The 18,069-nt window shown below is 37.7% G+C and overlaps 1 protein-coding gene across 2 annotated transcripts in view; it reads left to right on the top strand.

Annotated features, from left to right (window-relative positions):
* Positions 1-18,069, top strand: part of chm (CHM Rab escort protein) — a 57,710-nt gene that overhangs the window by 6,382 nt on the left and 33,259 nt on the right. For both annotated transcript variants that reach the window (XR_016147611.1, XM_039676649.2), the window contains exons 2-8: positions 6,285-6,351; positions 7,613-7,685; positions 7,978-8,108; positions 9,069-9,387; positions 9,609-9,725; positions 10,889-11,009; positions 11,180-11,402. Coding sequence is in view for 1 of the 2 variants with exons in the window: in XM_039676649.2 (XP_039532583.2) it covers positions 6,285-6,351; positions 7,613-7,685; positions 7,978-8,108; positions 9,069-9,387; positions 9,609-9,725; positions 10,889-11,009; positions 11,180-11,402 (1,051 nt within the window). In the remaining variant the exon portion in view is untranslated. The remainder of the gene's footprint in view (positions 1-6,284; positions 6,352-7,612; positions 7,686-7,977; positions 8,109-9,068; positions 9,388-9,608; positions 9,726-10,888; positions 11,010-11,179; positions 11,403-18,069) is intronic.

Raw genomic sequence — 18,069 nt, 5'->3', positions numbered from 1 at the left:
TCGTCTGTTAGACATCTGTCTAGATTTCATTTAGGCCAATGTTAACATTTAAGTGGACATAAATTTACTTTGTGTGTGTGTTACGTCCCTAAGTATGTTGTCTGGGGAATAACACTTTTTTTAAAAAAATTGTGTGTGTTTTAAAAAACTCAGTGTGCAGAACAGAGCAAGAAAAAAAATATATAAACCGATCTCTCAACTCGAGTCCGCTCGAAAATTATAATTTTTTTATTTATTTATTTGTTTATTTGTCAGGGACCATGCACAGTTCAAGTCCTGTACCAGAGTTAGCTGTACAGCTAATTTACATCTGTGGTCCCTGGGCAAGGAACAGTAGAAAAAGACAACAAGCACACATAAAAAAAATAAAATAAAAAATACAAATACACAATATATAAAAGAATCAACGATCACATATTTGATTCACCTTCAGCCAAGTCTTAACCGACATTTTATTATATATTAAAGCATTAGTTCAATTTAAAAAAAAACAACTTTTGCTCTCACCCCCATGTCATCCAAGATGTCCATGTCTTTCTGTCTTCAGTCGAAAAGAAATTAAGGTTTTTGATGAAAACATTCCAGGATTTTCTCCATATAATGGACTTCAATGGGGTCCAAACGGTTCAAGGTCCAAATGAGAGTTTCAGTGCCAACTGCAAACTGTTCAAAGGGCTTAAAACGATTCCAGACGATGAATAAGGGTCTTATCAAGCGAAACGATCGCTCATTTAAAAAAAAAAAAAAGTTTAAGTTTTAGAAGCTCAAATGCTCGCCTTGCTCTGTTCTGTGATGCACGTGCGTGACTCTTCGAACTCGTTCATCAAAATGAACGAATCTTTTCCAGAGTCAACTCGTTCATTTCGTTCTTTGAATGAACCAAATGACATGAAAAAAGAGTTTGAACAGGAGACTCATGAACACGCATCACAGAACAGAGCAAGGCGAGCATTTGAGCTTATAAAACTTAAACTTTGTTTTTTTGTTGTTTTTTTTAAAAGAGTACAGGGATATTGGTTTCAATTCAATTAACATTTATTTGAATAGCACTTTACACAATACATATAGTTTCAAAGCAGCTTTACAGAAAATGCATGTATCTAGATTACAAATTTGCACTTTATTTAGATGAAGAGACTATATATAGATGTAGATGGAGAATTGAGATGTATAGATTCTGAGTCTGTTCATTTTAAAAGACGAATAGAGAACTGCAATCGAGGCATTTGTCGATCTTCCTACGGGATTCGGCAAAAGTGTAACTTATCAGCTGGCTCCGACGGTCGCTAAGAAGATGGGACGTAATGAAAAGCCTGTGGTTTCTCCTTTGGTCGCACTCATGGAGGACCAAGTAAAAGAAGCAACACTCGTTATTTTACTACTTATTACTACTACTTATTACCTAGAAAGGTCATACAGGTTCAGAACGAGGAGGGTACAATCTTAAAAAGGAAATGTGTTTTTCCAAATGAAGAAACTTTAGCATCCATGAAACCAAAAGGTTTTATTGTAGAAAATGGTTCTTTGGGGAACCAAAATGGTTGTGAAGCATCACTGCAAAAACAAACAAATAAACAACAACTTTTGGAACCTTTATTTTGGTAATTAAGTAAATGATGACAATTTTAATTTATGCTTGAACTTTACCTTTACATTTCTCACAGATGTGAATGAAAGGATACAACAGCATTGTGTGTGTGAGAGAGAGATAGATAGAAGGGATGGATGACATAAATGGGTGGATTGTAAAAGAAGTGACCTAGCCCCCCCAACACACACACACACACACACTCTCTCTCTCTCTCACACACAATCCTTCCCTCGCTCCCTCAGCCTCGACTATAAATAACCGAAAAATGACTTTCAAGGTGCAGAGATAGAATCCATTTGGAATGTTCTCTAAAATGAAGAGTGATTTATGATTTCATACAATTCCTGCTGAAAGCATTCGGGGCTTTGCCCGGTCATCAAAGTCCTGCCAGCTCAAATCTATTATTTATCGCCCTGTATGTCTATGTGGCATCAGAACTTTATGGCAGGTAATGTTTGTCTTTAGCAAACATGATGTGGAAAAATCAATACTGGATAGGATAAATGGCATTAAAAGATGGCGGCGAGAGGTTATTTACACTTTTTAAAAACATCTTGGGTATTATCTGGACAGATATATTGAGGCACCTCAGACCGTTGCTGTTCTGGTAGGTGTGTAATTGAGATGAAAAAGGCCAAGTGAGTTAATGTGATGCTTTTCCATCAATAAAATGAGGTTTCTTTAGTTTAGGTGGCTTTTTGAAATCCTGTGACTGTCTGTAATCCCCTTAAAGATTCATTATTAGAGGCCTTTACACTAGTAATTGTATTGGAAAATGTTTCAAGCTGTATGCAAATAATTTTGCTTCTGTAATTTGGTGTATTTTATATATATATATATATATATATATATATGTTAGGGCTGGGTATTGAGACAAATTTCACAATTTGATTCGATTTTGATTCACAAGATTGCAATTCGATTCGATTTCGATTCAGTATCGATTATTTTGGATATCAGTTACAGTAAATGGCAATTTTTCTCAAGGGAATCAAATCTCTTAACTAATGCTGTAAACTATGGGAGTCTCTAGTTGTAGCCAATAGGCTTCATTAGCCTAACATGAAGGTAATAATGAATGAATCACTTAAATTACACTTTTATTTATTTTTATAATAAGAAGATTATATGAAATATAACCATTTAAATGGTGGTTGTCATAAAAACTTGCCAGATTTATTCAAATATGCATTAAATATTGAAGAACACTAACGAGTGTGGACTAACGAGTTTATGTGGGTTTTCTGAGGTAAATATGACGATACATTGATTACAAGCTGTTTAACTGACGTCTTTCCACGGTTGAAACGCTGATTGAGCGAATCAATGTGACATGATCCGGATTTCGATAAGTTGTACTCTATCTTTAACACACTTTCAGATGCTCATTCATGTTTATTTGGCGCTGTGACTGGTATTATTAAGCCGGAAGAGAGATCAGCGCTGCTGCTTCTCCAGAGCGATCTCACGCCACAGCGACAAAACGCTATTTATGTTTTTGAATTTCTAAAGAAAATGGACGTAATTTGAAAATTGAGACTTTGTTTATATCAATAGTAACAAAGGACAAAGATTATTGCGATTTTTTTGGATGCGCGCAGCCGCGATACAATGATCCATTCATTCAAAAGAAACAGGATGACTAATCGATTCTTGAGATTTAAGAATCGATATCGGTTCGTAAAAATGAGAATCGATTAATATCGAGAAATCGATATTTAGTACCCAGCCCTAATATGTGTGTGTGTATATATATATGGAACAATCAATCGGCATAATAAAAATAGGGACGTGCATTATGAAAGTCAACAGGGAGAATTCAGTATCATGCCATTACATTTGGACGAGGGTTTTTGGTCACACTACGGCTGTAGGCGAGCATGTGGGTGTCTAGAATCCCAGGATTCTCCATCAGTGAAATAGCCAGTGCTGGGGAAGATACGACGGGCCTGCTCGGAATAAATCACTTTTCCATTGTGTGTGTGAGATGGGGCTGTGCAAGGCCAGATGAAGAAGAAGAAAGATGGAGGGACAGGGACGCTTCAGTGCCTTAATGGAGTTGTTTTCAGCCCTAGTGCTGCTCAATCTTGCTCTCAGGGACCCCACGCGGTCCTTCGCCCTTTTTTACTGCGGCTTTGCGAACTATGTAAACTTCAGCTCAGACATCATGTAAATATACCATTTGAATCCATTGGCGTGTGTGTGAGCTAGAGCTTGTACGAGTACTTCTTTTTAATAGTCAGCGAGTTATGTTTACACTGTAAATGACTGTCCAAACGCTGTGCAGCATCAGCGGCTTTTGTCATGGCAGATTCACGCTGCTTGCAATTTCATAAACCGTGTGAAAACAGTCATGCCACTTCTGTAGTTCTTCTATAGTTTTATAATAGTAGATTTTTGGTTTGTATTGTATGTAAGAACGAGAAATTGATAAAACTAATAACTCATTAAATCAACTGAGAATGAGAAACGGCGTTATTGTTTTATTATTATTTAAATGCTATAGTTTTTATTAATATATTTTATTATATTATATCTTATTATTTTATTATATTATATTATTATATCTTATTATAACACTGATTATCTTATTATTTGTATAGTTATTTATTATTTAGATTAATTAATTTTTCTTTCAGTTTTAGTTAGTATTTAACTATTTAATTTATTTATTTTAGTTTTGAGTTTTTATCTATTATTTTTTTTCAGGTTTCTTTCAATTATTTTCAATTTCGAAATATATCTTTTTATGTTTTTATTTTGAGTTGAGTTAGTTATACCAATCAATTAATTGTCATTATTGTGGATAAATAAATAAATGTGGATAAACAGATATAATTTGATCATTTATGCAAATAATTCTTAAATTCATTTATCCGTTTATTTTCCAATTTCTTAGTTGATTTATTGATTTCTCAAATGATTTTTGATTTGTGTCACTGCACAAAGGACTGCACACATAAAAAATCGCTGTTTGGTTATAATTAGGCAATTGCTTTATGATTGGATCATTATTGTAGTAATTAGTATGTTTCTAGCATGTTATATGTTTGGCAACAGTTCTTCTAACCCTAATATGCTCATCATGGTCATATTCCAGGATGATGATGTCAAGGTTCATCAGGCTCATGTTGGGAGGAGCATGAAGAATCATTTTCACACACGAATCCAGACCTTAAAGGGATACTTCACCTCTGGAAAGATGAATACTCCTTTAAAATGGATCATGTATGTAGAAGAAATGTGAAATTATTTATGAATTTGGAGCTTTCTAGACTGAGAAAAGCCAGAAAATGTATTTTTGGCTTATGTGGATGAAAGACAACAACTCCCAGAATGCACCTGCTTCGCTGCCCTACACTGGGACAGACCCGAGTACTGACTGTAGTCTTTAGCCTCTGGACAGCAAATCCTCCGAAGATGCAAAATGAAGATTGAAGGATTTTTTCCAGACCAAAAACTCATAAATCTCTCGTCTCAGGGGGATATGAGGGTGGAAAGCATGGTAATTCGAAAATACTACAGGTTACCTACTAATACAAAGCGTAATGCTAAATCCTAAAGTATCCCTTTAACTTCATTGAACGTCTTTGGGACGTGCTGGAGTAGACTTTACAGAGTGCATTCTCAAAACAAGATTTTTGACATTGTCAACCGTGGAATTTGGCCATGATGAGTCTTCCTACATGCTTGTTTAAGAAATGAAACCTACAAACTCCATAAATTAGCGTTAGAAGAACTTTTACCAAACATTGTATGAGTATATATATAAGTCACTCTATTCTTTGCTTTTGCTGGCAACTAATTGTTCACAGCCTCTGTGTGGCTATTTAGTGCACTCTAAAAAATGCTGGGTTGTTTTGACCCAATTTTGGGTAAAATATGGACAAACCCAGCCATTGGGTTACATTTTTTAAATTACATTTTTAACCCAATGGCTGGGTTTGTCCATATTTTACCCAAAATTGGGTTAAAACAACCCAGCATTTTTTAGAGTGTATTTATCTAAATACTTATCTTTTGTGTGTGTGTGTGTGTGTTTGTGGTAGTATGTTGCTTATGGTACTGTTTACGTCTTATTATTGTAATGTGTTTGATTTGTCCTTTGTTTTGTATTGTATTGGATATAGGACCGCCTCGAAAACGAGATGATCCATCTCAAGGGGTTTATCCTATTCAATAAACTTATTTCAATCAATATGACATGCTAACAACATAATAATCACCGCAAAAATGATCCAGCCTTAGACTCTGAAGTATTTGCCTTGTCTAACTTTCTTTTTGGGGGGGCGGGGAGTGTTCTTTGCCATTAGTTGACCTGCTGGGTCACTGGACCGCTCAACCCTTACTGTGTGGAGTCTAAACCTTACTGACTGAATTAACTTAGAAATGGGAGATGAAAGCTTGAATGAAACGTCAGCAGTGTCGATGTCCTCATGCTGAGTTGCGTTTTCTAACTGGATGTATCCACAGCAGTTACAGCGAATACGCCTCAAGCGAGTCTTAATGCTTTTATGTTTGCGTCACTGTAATTGTAAAAGCAGTCGTACTGCTTCACTATTTCAGTGATGTGTGCTTGAAATGGCCCGCATTTTGCAAATGGAGTGAAACAACATTCAATTTCGAGAGAGGTCGGGTAGGAGGACGCAGTGGTGGTCAGTGACAATGCTTTCTGTCTGTGTTGATTTCCCAGGCCTCACCGAGTCTGTCATTGCGGCGGCCTGCTCCAGAGTCGGACAGAGCGTTCTGCATTTGGACAGGTACCACTCAAGACACTCTTATTACTGCTTTCTACCTTCAAGTGAAGTGGAATTTGATGCTCAGGGTCTATGTAATGAGTTTTACCTAAGCAGATGCATATGGCAAGCCAATTGAACTTTTACTCATTTCCAGGATATGAATTCTTGATATCAACAATTCAATTGCTGATATCTGTAATTGTATTTTCACTAGTGAAATGTCACCATAGGCTGCCATTCAAAATCAATTGTTGATATCAAGAATAGTAGAAATATCATTTTTTGATATCAATAATTACATTGTTACTAGTAGGGACGTCACGGTACCAAATTTCCAGTAGTCGGTACCGATACCATTAAAATGTCACGGTTCTTGGTACCAATTTTGGTACCACAGCAAAATCAGTTTGAACTATTTTATTTAAATATTTGGAAAAAAAATAATCAATTCAATGACTTTATTATTTATGATGGTGATGGTAAAATTATGAAAGGATTGAAGGCTACATGCTGTTTAAATGAAAATATTGATGATATTGAGAAAAATATCAAGTGAAAAATAAGCAACCTTCTATGCACATAGTATTATTATTAGTAGTAGTAGTATTTTTAAAATAATGAAGACGTAGTTAATGCGCAGCCAGAACTGGGTTTGACCGTGTACTCGGTACCACCGTGACGTTTACATTTTTTTAGTACCGACTTGGTACCGAAGTACCGAATATTTTGACAACACTAGTTACTAGTAAAAATGTGAATTCCTGATATTAATAATTAAGTTGTCACTAGTTGAAATGTCTATTCTTGATATCAACAATTCAATTGCTACTAGTAAATATTTTCATTTTTGATATCTGAAAATGTATTTCTGATATCATGAATGTGATTGTTACTATTAAGAAAGCCATTTTAGATATCTGAAACAATATTGATATCAGAAATACATTTTAGTTATCAAAAATGAAAATTTTTACTAGCAATTGAATTGTTGATATCAAGAATAGACATTTCAACTAGTGACAATTTAATTATCGATATCAGGAATTCACATTTTTAGTAGTGACAATGTAATTGTTGATATCAAAAATTATATTTCTATTTTTGATATCAACAATTAATTTTGAATGGCAGCCTATGGTGACATTTCACTAGAGAAAATACAGATGTCAGCAATTATATTTTTGATATCGAGAATTCATATCCTAGAAATGAACAAAAGTTAAAACGGCTTGCCATACTTGAATGACGTTGAATAAATTACTATTTTTTTTTCATTTGACAGGAGGAACTACTATGCTGGAAACTGGGCAAGCTTCACGTTCAATGGCCTGCTCTCGTGGATCGAGGAATATAAGGTCATTATTTTAGCTTTTTCACTCAAATACAAATTTATGAGTTTGGTGTCCATGTTACATGTAGTTACTCTGGTAATAAATATAGTTATGCATAATTACATGCAACTAACCCTAAGTGTATGTTGTCAATTATTACTCAGTACTTAAATGTAGAATTACACCGTAACACGGACACCTCAAAAATAAAGTGTAACCGAGGATTGTAGCGACTGATTTACTGATTTAAACTGTAAAACGAGTTTTAAGATTTTTTAGCCATTGGTTGATTCTAGTTTATAATGTGTGTTCTCAGAATCAGCAGGAGGTACAGATCGCAGAGTCGGAGCGAGACTGGCGAAGCTTGATTGATGAGGGAGAGGATGTGATGCCTCTCAGCTCCGTGGACTCCTCGATTTCCAACTTAGAAGTTTTCTGTTATGCCAGGTTAGAAATAATTGTGAATTACTTACAACTCACAAGGTAAAAATTGACCAAATTTACAAATTTATGATGGCAGGTCCTGTATGTTTTGTCTCATCAATGCACATTTTCTTTGAATTTCTAAATTAAATTTTGGGGGACCTTTTAAGGTATTGTGCAGCATATAATCAGAATAATAATAAACATGCTGCATGACAGAAACTATTTGAATTGACTTTTTAAGTTAATTTAAATGAAAGTACAACTAAATAATTATTTTCCATAGTTGTAAATAAAGATTATTGGAGAATGTTTTACAAGTAAATGCTATTTCAGTCTCTCTAATTAAAACTGTTCCTTTGCTGCAATTTCTGAGTTACCAAGTAAATTTTACACCTTTTTGTTTGTGTAAAAAGTGCTAAAATGGAAGTGGAATTAAATCATTTATAATGAATGGCAATAATAATAAATTTATAAATGCTACTAATTAAATATAAAGAAATGACACTGTTGATGCACGTCTATGCAATTCCTCATAAAATCCAAATAATGTATACCAACTCCAAATGTTTTGAAATTAGGTTACTCACTAACAATTGTCAATTATATTTTTGATTACTGAAAAAAAAAAAAAAAAAAAAAAAAAAATATATATATATATATATATATATTAAAATGACTGCCAGGATGTTGTCCAAAAAATACCTTTTTTCCCCCTATGTGAAACTCATTTTCTTTTGTTAACAACATGTATTCAATACTTCAATGAGCTTGTTATTGTTTGCCTTTAATACATTATCTAACTGCGTGATTTATGTACATTTCTGAAATGCATAACTTGGACACAGTCACCTCTGATAACAGATCACTCAAATTGTATTGTAGGCACATGCATTTTCTTTAAAGCTGCTTTGAAACGACATGTATTGTAAAAAGTGCTATACAAATAAATGTGAATTGATTTTATTTTCCTGTTCTTTATAGTGAGGAAGAAGAGAAAGACGAAACGAAGAGTCAGCCAGTGAATGCAGAGACTGAATCAGAAGAGACCAAAGGAGGCTCTACAGAGGCTCAAGACACGTTTACAGGCGATGACGCCCCAGAATCCAATGCTAAGACCCAGAACGAGGAGCATCAGGAGCAGCATAACTCTGAGGCTGCAGAACTCAGCCAATCACAGGAAGAGAACGAGCCACAGCCAATCAGCAGCCCAGAAGATCCACCTGTGGAGGTGGAAAAGAAGATAACATATCAAACGTTGTTAAAAGAAGGACGCAGGTTCAACATCGACCTAGTCTCCAAGGTTTGTATTGGTTTAAAATAAAGAGCAACTAATAAGAAACCAAGAACTGCTTTAATACCAAGACATCAACTGACACATAAAGATGTGGAAATAGTTAACTTCTTGTCAAATGACTTACTGAAACACCCTCACATAGTGAGCGCAGTCTGCCATCTAGCTTCAGATGAACTTAGAAGGCAGTGAAATGAAATTTATAGTGTTCTCTTTGACCCTCTTCAAAGCTGATGTATTCACGTGGTGCATTGGTGGATCTGCTCATCAAATCTAATGTGAGCCGTTACGCAGAGTTCAAGAACATCAGCCGCATCCTCACCTGCAGGAACGGGAGAGTGGAGCAGGTATAGAGCAGATCATTGGCAGAATTCTAACAGTATAAAATAATTGTAAAATGTTCTTTATCTCTGATGATCTATCTATCTATCTATCTATCTATCTATCTATCTATCTATCTGTCTGTCTGTCTGTCTGTCTGTCTGTCTTTGTTCTATCTATCTATCTATCTGTCTGTCTGTCTGTCTGTCTGTCTGTCTGTCTGTCTGTCTGTCTGTCTGTCCTATCGGTCTGTCTGTTTCTCTTTCTGTCTGTCTGTCTGTCTAATATCTATCTATCTATCTATCTATCTATCTATCTATCTATCTATCTATCTGTCTGTCTGTCTTTGTTCTATCTATCTATCTATCTATCTATCTATCTGTCTGTCTGTCTGTCTGTCTGTCTGTCTGTCTGTCCTATCGGTCTGTCTGTCTGTCTGTCTGTCCTATCGGTCTGTCTGTTTCTCTTTCTGTCTGTCTGTCTAATATCTATCTATCTATCTATCTATCTATCTATCTATCTATCTATCTATCTATCTATCTATCTATCTATCTATCTATCTATCTATCTATCTATCTATCTATCTATCTATCTATCTATCTATCTATCTATCTATCTATCTATCTGTCTGTCTGTCTGTCTGTCTGTCTAATATCTATCTATCTATCTATCTATCTATCTATCTATCTATCTATCTATCTATCTGTCCGTCCATCCGTCTGTCTTTGTTCTATCTGTCTGTCAATTTCTCTTTTTGTCTATCTGTCTGTCTGTCTGTCCTATCAGTCTGTCTGTTTTTGTCTTTTTGTCTGTCTGTCTCCAAAATTATGTATCCTTGATGTTTTTCTGTGCGTTGTATTTTAGGTCTGATGTAAGGCATCCTGATGAAGTATTGGAGCAATTCCGCTCAAATAATATGATTAAATTGAATTGCTGCTCAATTCATCCATTTCCATTTACTAATGCACCTGATAAGAGTATTGACGCAAAAGGTGTTTCTCATTTCACTAAATGCAGCATTGCAACGCAAAATCCATCTGTGTGAGTAATTTAGGGCTAAGATAAGCTGTTTTAAGCAACAATCGTTATAATGTGCGTAATATGTGTACATGCATTTGTAGCACTCGCATTAATACATACACAGGTCACTACTTTAACCTGCTCTGTCCTGCGTGTCCCTCGTCTGAAGGTCCCGTGTTCGCGAGCTGATGTGTTTGCCAGTAAGCAGCTGACTGTGGTGGAGAAGCGCATGCTGATGAAGTTTCTTACCTTCTGTCTGGACTTTGAGCAACACCCAGAGGAGTTCCAGGGTATGACCCCTAGTGTTTGTTTGCCTTCACATTGAGCATCAGAGATCTGTCACAGACATAGATTTGAGGTCATTAGAAATCTCTGTATGGACCTATTTAGTTTCATAATGAGATTTCTTAAAGAAAAAAACTTTTACACTGTAACACATTTAAAATTGTCCTTATTTTAGACTACTCTGAGAAACCATTTAGTGAGTTCCTGAAGAACAAGAAGCTCACTGAGAACCTGCAAGACTTCGTCCTGCACTCCATCGCTATGGTGACGCAGCAGACCCTCACAGAGGAAGGACTGAAGGCCACGCAACACTTCCTGCGATGCTTGGGTCGCTACGGCAACACTCCCTTCCTGTTCCCCCTCTACGGCCTGGGAGAAATCCCACAATGCTTTTGCAGGTAAGGTGTACAGTATGCTGTTACAAAATAGAGCAGAAAAATACTTTTTTAGGTCGTTTCACATAAGGGTTATAATTAGAGATGCACTGAACCGATTACAATTTTCTAGGCTGATTCCGATTCTCATCGATTTTCATTTTCAAACCTTTTTTTATTTTCAATAACACATATTTATTTTCTATATATATATTTATAAAACACCATATACTTTTACTCAAACTCAATAATAAAAACAAGTTTAAATGGGTACATTTTCTTTTCTGGCATAGCCTACTCCAGTTCTTGTTAAAACACACTTTTAATTTTTTTTTTCATCAAAAGTGTCCTTTCACTTTAATTGTGCGTGAGCAGCGCAGCAAAAATAGACACGGCGCCGAAACCGGTTCACTGCCGCTCACGCGCTGCTCCTGCTCCCGGTGTGAATGCACTCATTGATTAACATGCAAGCCGAAAAAAATATGCGCCGCTCACGCTTGCAGTGTAAAGAAGGGGTGAAATGGCTATAATTCACGAGGATTCCTACATGTGCGTTCTGTCAGTCATGATGTCATCTCTGATGTCATGTGAGGGTGGGACAATCTGTCATTCGTGTGACATCACAGCAATAGCAAACAACAAAATAAAGTCCCACCCTATACTGGGACATAGAAGAAATACTTCCATTTTAGTCCAAATTACCAGTTCCATTTTTTAACTCTAGAGTCTTTTTCAACTGGTTTTAGAGTGTACGTTTAGCTCACACACTCGGCTGTGAGGGGAAAGGAACGAAGCCGGCAGTCAGAAGCAGGGTCAGAGCTCTGCGCTGCAGGACCCCGAGTGTTTGCTTTTAGCACTTTGAGTCTTCTGGGAGCTGTGCTGTGAAACGGTGGCACTTAGAGACGAGCAGTCTTCAGCCCCATCATCCCAGAAACCATGAGCTGGCGTCTGGCCAGGTTACAGAGAACATCTCCCCAAAGACAAGCAGAACAGTCGAGTGTTTATCTAAAATGCACATATGAGTCAAGTCAAGTCAAGTATATTTATATAGCGCTTTTCACAATATAGATTGCATCAAAGCAGCTTCACAGTATCATTCAAAACATAATAGCATTGTTCGTTTCTTAGTGGAAAAACATCCACGTTTGGTAGAGCTGATCAAGGTTATTACTGATTGGGTAATTTATTTGAATATCACCAACTGAGCAAGCCAAAGGCAACAGTGGCAAGGAACCGAAAAACTCCATCAAGTGACCCAATGGTGTCGTAAAACTCCATCAGGTGACTCAATGGTGTCGTAAAACTCCATCAGGTGACCCAATGGTGTCGTAAAACTCCATCAGGTGACCCAATGGTATCCTAAAACTCCAACAAGTGACCTAAAGGTGTCCTAAAACTCCATCAGGTGACCTAATGGTGTCCTAAAACTCCAACAAGTGACCTAAAGGTGTCCTAAAACTCTATCAGGTGACCTAAAGGTGTCCTAAAACTCCATCAGGTGACCTAATGGTGTTCTAAAACTCCAACAAGTGACCTAAAGGTGTCCTAAAACTCCATCAGGTGACACAATGGTGTCCTAAAACTCCATCAGGTGACCTTAAGGTGTCCTAAAACTCCATCAGGTGACCCAATGGTGTCCTAAAACTCCAACAAGTGACCTAAAGGTGTCCTAAAACTCCAACAAGTGACCTAAAGGTGTCCTAAAACTCCATCAGGTGACCCAATGGTGTCCTAAAACTCCATCAGGTGACCTTAAGGTGTCGTAAAACTCCATCAGGTGACCCAATGGTGTCCTAAAACACCATCAGGTGACCCAATGGTGTCCTAAAACACCATCAGGTGACCCAATGGTGTCCTAAAACTCCATTAATTGACCTAAAGGTGTCCTAAAACTCCATCAATTGACCTAAAGGTGTCCTAAAACTCCATCAGATGACCCAATGGTGTCCTAAAACTCCACCAGGTGACCCAATGGTGTCCTAAAACTCCAACAAGTGACCTAAAGGTGTCCTAAAACTCCATCAGATGACCCAATGGTGTCCTAAAACTCCATCAATTGACCTAAAGGTGTCCTAAAACTCCATCAGGTGGCCTAATGGTGTCCTAAAACTCCACCAGGTGACCTAAAGTTGTCCTAAAACTCCATCAGGTGACCCAATGGTGTCCTAAAACTCCATCAGGTGACCTTAAGGTGTCGTAAAACTCCATCAGGTGACCCAATGGTGTCCTAAAACACCATCAGGTGACCCAATGGTGTCCTAAAACTCCATCAGGTGACCTTAAGGTGTCCTAAAACTTCATGAGGTGACCCAATGGAGAAAAATAACCTTGGGAGAACCCAGGCTCAGTTCAGCTCAGAACCCAGTTTTCCTCTGGCGTTTATGAACTAGAGGCCGGATTTACAGTAACTATAAGCTAAAAATGTATATGAATGTCTCTAAACAGCAGGCTGATGGCGTTCACAAGCGCATTAAGAATTGATTCTATAGTTGTGTGCAAATATGCTAGGGCAAAGAGATGTGTCTTTAATCGAGCTTTGAACTGACAAAGTGTGTCTGCTTCCCGGACAATGGTAGGAAGACTATTCCACAATTTTGGTGAATGACTCCAATCTCTGGTTCGAGATCTGCTCTGAGAAATAAGTCTGTCGGTGAACATATTACGTCAATACAGCTAATGCGCCAGAATAGATCAGGTGCTATCGATTATTGAGAGGGCAGCAGAGCAATTGCCAGATGTCTCTTCCAATGTAAACACACCAGATAGATATCAGTATTTCATGTTTAGTCAAATAAATCACCATTTGTTTGTGTCATCTGAAGTTATGTAATCATGTTTTGTGATGCGATTTGATCATAATTCCAAGTAAAGGCAACTTAACCCTCCACCTCACAATTTAAGCTTGATGTGTCTCTTCTGAGATATCCAGGAGTTTTAATGTGCCTCTTCGTCTGTGAGGCAGATTAATTAGCATTTTTGATTTCCATAGTTTTCCACTAATCACCCTTGCTGACATTCAGATAAGCATGCTAGCGCACTGAGGCATGAACCCACCTGCAAGCTGTCCATCATCTGCGGAGAGAACGCTAGAAACAGTTGTCGCCGCTGACTTTCTTTTTTTTCTCTCCATGACTTCATTATTAAAATCAAGCACTATTTTTTTTTTTCAATCGTCAAAGGTGATGTACAATATGGATGTTGGCGAATGCTTCTTAAAAGATAAGAAAAGACAACATTTGCTCAGTGAATAAAATAGTAGTTGACGTTTACAAAACAATTTCCCCCACGTGCACCGACGAGTGAGTTGAAACTCATTATAATATGCAAAACAGTGGGCGTTTACTTCCAAGTCTTCAGTGCGAGACGCCCATAAAAACTGACCGTTTTTGAGCTGGGCTCAAAACTAGGGTAGAAAATATTATTACTTATTCATTTTGATGTTTTTGAATGTAAAAACCAAGCGAACGTCATAAGTTGACCTCGGACAACAATATAATAAAATTTAAAATGCCAGTTCATGACTCCTTTAAACTTTGTCAGATGGAGACCCAAGTATGGTTTGAAAACAAAAAACACACTAAACACAATGTTCTCTCAGCAATCATGATTTCTAACACACACTCACAGCGTTCAGTGTGCTCTTGCGACCAGAAACGAAAGCTGAAGCCCTCGTATGTCTCCTTTCACATTCATATGTAAATTGTGTGAGCTTATTTCACCCATTAGATCCCATTAAAAAGCTCATACATGAACCCACACATAGACCCTCCCCTCGAAGACATCAGGAGAGAAGTGGTTGAAAGTGGACAAAAGAGACGGATTAAAGCTACAATACCTAACATTTTATGCCGCTAGAGGGCGCTACATTCAAAACAACAACAACGGTTTTGCTTGATGACACCGTGGAGGAACGCGGAATTATGGGAACTGTTGTTTTCAACTCCAACGTGGATAAATCAATCAGACGGGAATCGAAAATTAGTTGTCATGGATGAGGTAAAGTTTGATTTTTATAACTGTTGCGTTTAATGACATGCTTGTTTTTCATTAAACTGAAATAACCGCAAGAAAAGTAAGGTTAGTAAATTAGTTCACAGATGTTAGGGGAAACACTTTTCAGATAAACGTCGTTTTCTAAGATACAGCCAACAGTTCACATTGCGAGAAGTATTCGTGGTGAATATGACCTTACGATTTTTCACATCATATGCATAGACAACAAGACATTCTAACAATAATACTAATTGTTTTGCATGGTTTACTGACATGACATTTGCATACAGAACACAAGTCAAGTAAAACACATGCAAGATCGGCGTCTCTTTCTAGTTCGAGTTTTCGAAGTTCTCTCCATTTAGGAAATGCCGCACCAACCCGATCTCACGGGAATTCGTATGAATTTTACGAGGTGGCTAATTCGTAACAATTCATACGACCTCGCTCGTACAAATTAGTACGATTTTGCTAAATCGTACATATTTTACGAATTGGCCAATTCGTATGAATTCGAACGAACGACCTACCCCTGACCCCGCCCCTAAACTTAACCATCACGTGGGTTTAGACAAATCGTGTGAATTCATACGAGTGAGGTCGTACGAATTAGCCACTTTTTAATCACTCGTACGAATTGGTCGTGAGATAGGGTAGGCCACAGCGATGTTGAGCTGGTTTTATTTCTCTTGTCCCAAATTCTTCTCGGGTCGTTTGGTTGACCCGTTCGTTGACGTTTGCGTTTATGAGACTCAGAACCAGGTGCAATCGCTAAAGAATAATTGTGCTCCATTCCATAACAAATGCGCGAAACAAGCTGACGTTTGTTGCTTGATAGACGCTAACGCACAACTACAACTTCCGCATTTGTCCAGGACTACACGCGGAAACCGAGGTAACGCGGATATGACGCGATTAACTGGCGACTCCCAGCTCACACGCCCCGTTTCCTTGATTAAAATCTCAATTTTCTCGCGATTTAAACATTGTTTGAAACATTTGGAATATTGTAAGTTATCATCTTAACTAAATATATAACACTGGCCTTGTGATTTTGGGATGTTTTCATGAACACAGAGACCTCAGTATTTGGTACACAATAACAGTAACATCTGAAAGATATAGTTTTTGAGTATGAATGTGAGAAAATTACATTCATCTGAGTAGAAAATTAATCCAGATGTCACAAAATGGCAAATTACCAAACCTAACAATAAAAGTAATGCTGGAAAACAGTAACCTTATTAATATAAATGCCCCACACTGTAAAAAAAAAAATACTTTCAAGATTTGTTATCACACCATTTTTTTCTTTTCTCAAATCAACTTAAATAATTTATTTAGTTCAGATAACTTTCGGATGATTAATTTAATCTCCTTCATTGTATTAGCTCACTTTTTCCAGTTCAATTAACTTAAAATTTTAAGGCAACCAGGTTTTTTAAGTTAAACCAACAATATTTTTTTACAGTGTGGGTATTCCACCTTTAAAACACCAGGTGTAAACAGTAATGTGTCTCTCTCATCCACTTGTGATCCGATCGACTAGAATGCATCTTGTTATCAGGTGTAAACCGGGCCTATGACATGCATTTTCATTTGATCTAACTTTAAAGTCCGCACCATGTGCCATTCAGTTGTAGAATATCACCGCAGACAGGCGAGTTCACTGGAGAAATGAATTGGAGAAATGGAGAGAGGTGGACCTCGGAGGGGACGAAAGGCGAGGGATTGAGAGACAAAAGTCAGAGCGAGGGAAGGCGGGTTCATTCATCACGCTGAGACCTGCTTGCAGGTGATAGATGGATAGATGGAGGTGCAAACTCAATAATGCTCACTCTCTCAGTTATTCACAGATCAGCGAGCAGCTCCGCTAATATAGTGATGAAACGCTTTAGCGTCCTCGCCCCGCATTATCCCTCAAGTTTTGACAGCGGAGACTTTTTAATTTCTAAATAACCTTTGGCACTCTGACTGCCATCCTCCGTCTTCTCCGGTTCCTCCGTCTCCGTGGCTGGGATGTGTTTCGGAGCCGGCGTGATCCATTCAGCCCGGTAAACACATTTGGCCGTGACAGGTTATGATTTGCACCTGCGATCACGGCGCTCCAATCAGACGACAGTCAAACAGAAACAGATTGAGAGGACGGGGAAATGCATTAATTAGAGGCGATGATTGTCTTCCCAGCATTCCCTCACACGCCGCGTTTCCTCTCTGTCATTGGTTTTCCTCCCCCTTTACCGTGTGTTCTCGGGGAGCAATAAACATTTAATTTATTCAGATCCAAACAGGATTTAATTTTCGCAGAGAAAGGCCTGCCAGCCAGCATGGCGCTTTGTTTTCTTTTAATTATTGGCCAACCATTAGCCCCCCACTCGGCTTCCAGCACCCTAGATTACAAGCGAATTTGCCGGCAATGAACCTGACAGGTAAGTGGTCTTTGCCGCTTGTGGTAATTTTGTTTGTTTAGCATCTCCTGGTAGGCGAGGGGATTTATTGTCGACACACGGAAGGAACGCTAATAAAACACTCTCTTTTTTTTTTCCCCGGGGGCTTCCCATGGGCGCTCGGATGTTTTCCCCAAACTTGGTTTGGCTTTTGAGGAGGAGGAGGAAGCACGTCCAAATGTGGCATTGGGTTTTTTGTTGTTGTTGTGTTGCTTTAATCAAGCGAGTCAAGCTTTGTTTAATAGACTGAG

This window comes from Pimephales promelas, chromosome 19 (genome assembly GCF_988280905.1).
Source record: "Pimephales promelas chromosome 19, fPimPro1.hap1.1, whole genome shotgun sequence".
Classification (NCBI taxonomy): Eukaryota; Metazoa; Chordata; class Actinopteri; order Cypriniformes; family Leuciscidae; genus Pimephales; species Pimephales promelas.
This window is presented reverse-complemented; position numbering and strand designations above follow the sequence as displayed.